General features: G+C 44.1%; 1 protein-coding gene across 1 annotated transcript; it reads right to left on the bottom strand.

The window, feature by feature from the left end:
* Positions 1 to 317: 317 nt before the first annotated feature.
* LOC144127434 (uncharacterized) lies at positions 318 to 2,328 on the bottom strand. Its single transcript, XM_077660473.1, has 2 exons — positions 2,099 to 2,328; positions 318 to 1,708 (listed from the first exon to the last, which is right to left on the bottom strand). Exons 1-2 carry the CDS (start codon positions 2,326 to 2,328, stop codon positions 1,534 to 1,536), a joined length of 405 nt encoding a protein of 134 aa, XP_077516599.1. The 3' UTR covers positions 318 to 1,533.
* Positions 2,329 to 6,005: the final 3,677 nt, after the last annotated feature.

The following is a 6,005-nucleotide window of genomic DNA, read 5'->3' as shown; positions in this document are numbered from 1 at the left end:
CAGCTTAACTCCATAGCCACAAAGCCTCTACGACGGATTTGTTCGCAAAAGAATATTTTGAGCTTACGAGCTCGTTACACGTGGTAACCACACGAATCATCCGTTAACAGACGAAAAACAAGCGCTAAACAAGCTCAGCTTTCTTGGTGTCAAAAGTGATTGTAGATATAGTTTGTAATGAAGCGTACATTAATGGGACGGACATGAATGTACAGTGTGCATTGAAGTACTTTGCACGCGGACAAAAACGCTTTATTATAGCATATAGTTTGTACTGTACATATGCATATTTTACGCGTATTAGCAGAAGTGTCAAGATTTGTTCCTTTAAAAAACTTATTTCTTAGGTTCCGCGTTTTTGAATGACAATATAGAGTATGTCATCAAGCTTAAACCCGTAACTTCGGAGACCATGAGGAGAACACTGATACACAATTCTTTTCCGACAAAACGATCAACTTGCAGATTGCATACACCGCAACTTGTACACCATAACACATAAAACTCAACGACTAGCCACGACAACGCCACTGACGTAGGTTCACCAAAACACATGCACACAACGGCCATATACATTGCACTGGACAGGACCTGTTCGTCGGCACAAAAGTGATTGCGCACAATTTCTGGACATCACAGCAGTACATGTAATACGAACGCTACACGAAAACATCCATTCCTACATAGAATACTCACGTACAGAGGACGCAGGAAAGATAAAAGCGATAACCGAAAGGCGCTCTAACCACTCTTACGAGTGTCGACGAGGGATTGTGAGCATCGTGTACGTATACGCAACGTTGGCACTCCTACTGTACTCCATGGCTCCTATTGTGCTTCAGGTGGCACGTAAATGCAGGTAGGCTTCAGCAGAGGGCTTTTTCCTTTCTGTGCCACATCGGAATTCCAAAGTAAACTAAACGACAAAAAGAAAACGCTCCCAAACGGATTATAATGTCTCTAAAAGAGGAGTAATGAAAGAAAGCGTAGTAATATTGCAACAATGTAACCCCGAACAACGGCCTTAAGTCTTCATGTTATACAGAAAAAAAACGGTTCTTTTTGGTGGTGCTGGTGACAACAGATAAGTCTGTATAGTTGACTGCAAACGCCGGAACAATGTCCAAGGGATGCCTCCTGTCGCATCATTGTGTTCTCACGCTATGATAGAAAGATTGTGAATTTTGCCGTCGAAACACTAAATAAAACTGCTACCGAAATCGAGAAACTGAAGACTCACATTTCCGAGGAGAGAAGGTTTCAGTATAGCAGCAAATTTCACTTTTCAATGTTTTTTGGTTAAAAGTGGAGCGCATTCTGCGCTAGAAAATTTGCAGATGGAAACACGCTTACATATATATGATACATGACACAAGACACGACATTCATGGTTGCAGTTAATCGTAATCATGATACACTCCAAGTAGCGAAAACAGAAACATGCATCCCGACCAGCACACATCCCGCGCACAACGTTTCATTGAGTGCCCAATTTCTAGCATTGCAGTGACGATACAGTTCGTGCGGCGCCATTCACCAGTAACTGCCATGGTAGCCACCGTGGTAGCCGCCGCCGCCGTGGTATCCCCCGCCATGGTTGCCGCCCTCGTGCTGTCGGTCGAGAATGAGCAGAGTGTTCCGTCCCTTCGTGTGCTTATGGTGGTGAACGTGCTTGGTGTGGTGATGGTGCTTGTGAATGGTGTGAATTCTGGAAAATCAACGCAGAAAGGACTGAGACAAACTCTCCTCACCCACCTCCGCTCACAGATTTAGGAACACCAAGAGTGTACGATAAGGAAGGGCTTACATAAAATATTATTTCATACTCTCGCCCTCAGTTCGCCCAAGCGAAATCATGCAGTCGGAAACACTTAGTGTCTGTTTGAGTACTTTCGCTTTCGTGCGATTTCACTGTATTATAGTTATTATGCGCAGGGATGATCACCGAAACCATCACCTCTAAAGAGCTACACCGCCATCCATACGGTAAGTTATTTACCTTACCTGAGCGGCTGAAAAGAACATTATCTGCAGGACAGCCACGGAAGAACATCCCGCACCCCTAATTCGAGTTCGCAACAGAAACATAGGTACTCACGGTACTTTGAACGGTATGGGGTTAGGCACGGGCACTATGTTGGTGTGATGCGACTCCTGGGGGAACGGGATCGGGATCGGGATCACTCGCTTCTTGAACAGTGCGTGCGCCAGAAGCACTTTCATGATCTTCTTATGCTTCTTGTGATGCATCGCCTCGCTCGACTTCACAGCCAGAGCGTAGAGCAGCACTGCTACGGCCAGCAGGAGGACACACGGCCTAAGGTTCATGCTCGTAGGCTGTGCTGCAGCCGCGTTCCGAAAGAGGGCGACAGTCGTTGCACTGCAAGTAGGTAAGCGAACTATAAAGCTCATCAGCTTATTCAACTTCGCGAAGCAATGCTTTGGGTGTGGGAAGCGCACATTGCTTAGAGATATATAATATTGATTGCTGCATATTAATTTACTAACTCGACAGGCAACTAAGACTAATGTCTTGTCAGGCAGTACGTGGCAGTAGGTACTATTCGTGCCATAAAAACAAAATAAGCGGAGAAAATTAAACGACTGAACAAAGGATTTCACGTAAATATGTTTTCGCGAACTTTTTAGCGGGTGTAATGTAAGATCATTGAATATTGTTGAAAGTGTGGAAAATGCAATACTTTAAAATACCGTTCAAAACCAGTAAACGCCTCGCGAAACAAAATTAATGTATAGTAAAAGCAGGCGCAAGTTACTTACGTCTAAGCAAGCGTATTGCAGCGAGCGCTATCGGACAGTGAATACTAGTCTACAAAAGACACCAAAGAGTTCAAAGGGGTTAGTAAGGTGCAGGGATGGATTTCTCCTGTTTGGATTAACTAGCGTCAAGCGATAACTTCTCCACGAGCTCTCTGGAAGGCGCGGCAAAATGCACGGAGGCAAAAAAAAAAAATCTTTGACACATGGCTCTTCTGGACACAGTGCGATCCCATTCTGGCTGACTTACTTTTCATCATAGCCGCAACATAAAAGCGGTGCCTTAGTTGTTGTTAGATGGAGTTTAATGGCGCATAAGCAACAAAGGCTAACATGCGATACTAATTCCAAGTATCGTAGAAAGAGACGCTTTTCGAGCAGACTGTTTTCTGTGTATAACTGCTGCTATTGTTTCATATAATTTGTCTTTGTGACGAGGTTCTAATATAAAGTGGCCCCCGAAAAGCAGCTGGCACGAAATTCGCCGCCACCTAGACGGACTTGGAGATGGAGTTATTCAGCGCATGGGCACAAGCACGTAGCAAACAAAGCTGCAATTGTACAACTGAATCTGCCAGAGGAAGAGCATGTAACGCATACAAGGCAGTTCATTTTAGTAATCCTGGACCCTTGGAACAATTTTCTTTGATGCTCCCTCGCTTGCGGCTAACTAAATAAGAGGTTCTGTGGCTGCTATCCCGGTCATCCCCCGAGCTATTAATTCTACTTTCTGTGATCTGTGACTGATCACAGAGAGTTTTTTGTCTCATTGTCACAGCACTAATACCTGCTGCGGCTAAAGCATTCCACACTGGTGTCCGCAGGAAATAATACCGCATTCATCGTAACACCCTGGCTCTTTGTGGTGAAGAGTATGAGTTATATTTCCTGTATATTTGAGAGATATGCCCCCAGGATATCAGTGTACTGTCGCGTATACCGGATGCTACAAGGAAGACTAAGTAATTTTCAAAAATAGGATTGTTGATCAAAAATATGGCTTTTACGGCATGGTATAGCCAGGGTCGGTGTACGCCAGAAAACCGGTGAGTCATCTTAACTAGTGAGATGGTGAACTAATTTTTAATAAATAACGTTTTAACAGTTAGGTCTAGGCGTCTAGTTGTAATTAGGAAATATAAGCCGGCCGCTAATAACCGCCATATTATTTTTGCAACTTCGAAAACGTGACTACCCTCGGCGCTGTGCGAAAATCATGCGAAAATCTATATGCTTTCGAAAACATGCACCCAAAGTAAGCCCTGAAATGCACGAAACTAATATAATAATTGGTTTTTGGGAAAAGGAAATGGCGCAGTATCTGCCTCATATATCGGCGGACACTGAACCGCGTCGTAAGGGAAGAGATAAAGGAAGGAGTGAAAGAAGAAAGGAAGAAAGAGGTGCCGTAGTGGAGGGCTCCGGAATAATTTCGACCACCTAGGGATCTTTAACGTGCACTGACATCGCAAAGCACACGGGCGCCTTAGCGTTTTGCCTCCATAAAATCGCAGCCGCCGCGGTCGGGTTCGAACTCAGGAACTCCGGATCAGTAGCCGAAAAAGCCATATTTTGTCGAGCCGCAGCGACGAGGGTAATCGCGTTTTCGAAATTCCAAAAAACTGATATTGCGGTTACTAACGGCCAGCTACAAATCTCTAATTAAATCTAGACGCCTAACTCTAATAGTAAAAAGTTAATTATTGGAAATTAGTTAACCACCTTACTAGTTAAGAGTGTTTACCGGTTTTCTAGCGTCCACCAACACTGTCAATAGCATACCGCAAAAGCCATATTTTTGCCAAAAAAATCCTATTTTTGACAATCACTTAGTCTTCCTTGTGACACCCGGTATAAGTGCAAGCAAGAAAAAAGCTGCCGATGAGAATTTTTGAAAGAGTGATGAGCATAAAGGGCGAATAAGATGGTTAAAAAACTGTGAAAACACTTGCAGCAAAATATCTTGATTTGAAATCAGTGTAGTACACTATCTTGTTAGACGCCTTGTTTCACACGAAGACGTTTTTTTTTTTTTTCAAGTATGACGAAGGTATAAGAGAAGCTAGCCTGCAAAGCTGATTTTGAAGGAGGAGAAACGGAAATACGATAGCAACTGTTTAAATGAGCTTAGTGCGCGCTGTGTTGCAATGATCATATCGAATTTTACGGAGGTAACCAATAGGGCATTTTAATTCCAATTCTGAAGTACGCACCCTCTTCCGCAAGGGCAGGACTCAGTACCAGCGAAAAATTTAACGGGCTCGATGCGCCGAAGAGAGCTAATTCGCATCTCATTCAGGTCTGTGGAGGTATAAAGTGTGCATCATTGCTACCGAGAATTTAGAGCAACATTGGAAGACCCTCCATGCAAGGACTCGTGGAACTGAGCCATGAGTGCTGTACCGCTCTAGACCAAAAAGTTACGACTACTGTCAAGCTGTTTGACAAAGCCTATGCGTGCTATCAGCCTGAACCAGTCAGAGTTATAGAATCGAATATGAACCCTATTTTTGTACTGATTTTTTTAGAAGCGGAAGCCGCCGCGGTAACTCAGTGGTTACAATGCTTGGCTGCTACCCGAAAGAAGCGGTTCAATCCCGGCCGCGGAGGTCGCATTTCAATGAAGGCGAAATGCTGGAGGCCCGTGTGCTGTGCGATGTCAGTGCACGTTAAAGAACCCCAGGTGGTCGAAATTATCCGGAGCCCTCCACTACGGCGGCCCTCGTAGCCTGAGTTGCTTTGGCACGTTAAATCCCCAGAAAACTAAACACAATCATCCAAACACGTGTACATACGTTTTGAAGCAGAACAGCACCGGCACTATAAAAAGCACTGACTCCCGTGTAGGAGTTTGTCAGACTTGCGTGCTTGCCAAGCGACGGTGGAGTAATGGTTTTAGCTACAGCTCTTTCTCTAAGACCAGCGAAGCAATAAATATGACTGATGTATGCCAGTGCCAACTGACAGCAAATATATCCTACCTCTGAGAATTGCCTTATATACTGTTATACTCCCCTAATGTGCTACCTTGAACATGCATTCATTATGTCTCTGTGAGGTACTACTGACTTCACACAGGCGTTATGCCTGTGTGTCAATGCTTAAGTTTAATAAAATGAGTGATAAAAAATAATAGCAAGATTAAAACTTGGCAATGTTTGTTAAAATTTGGTAACCTGCGCTTTCACCTGTATCATCGTCACCTTTATTCCGTGGGTGTCGCGCTC

Source organism: Amblyomma americanum, chromosome 1 (genome assembly GCF_052857255.1).
Source record: "Amblyomma americanum isolate KBUSLIRL-KWMA chromosome 1, ASM5285725v1, whole genome shotgun sequence".
Taxonomy (NCBI): Eukaryota; Metazoa; Arthropoda; class Arachnida; order Ixodida; family Ixodidae; genus Amblyomma; species Amblyomma americanum.
Note: the sequence above shows the minus strand (reverse complement) of the source record. Positions and strands in the feature narration are given on the sequence as shown.

Coding starts and splice junctions, on each gene's coding strand:
- LOC144127434 (XM_077660473.1), bottom strand. CDS start 2,328: ATGAACCTTAGGCCGTGTGTCCTCCTGCTGGCCGTAGCAGTGCTGCTC. Junction 1,709..2,098: donor CCCATACCGTTCAAAGTACC/GTGAGTACCTAT, acceptor TTGATTTTCCAG/AATTCACACCATTCACAAGC.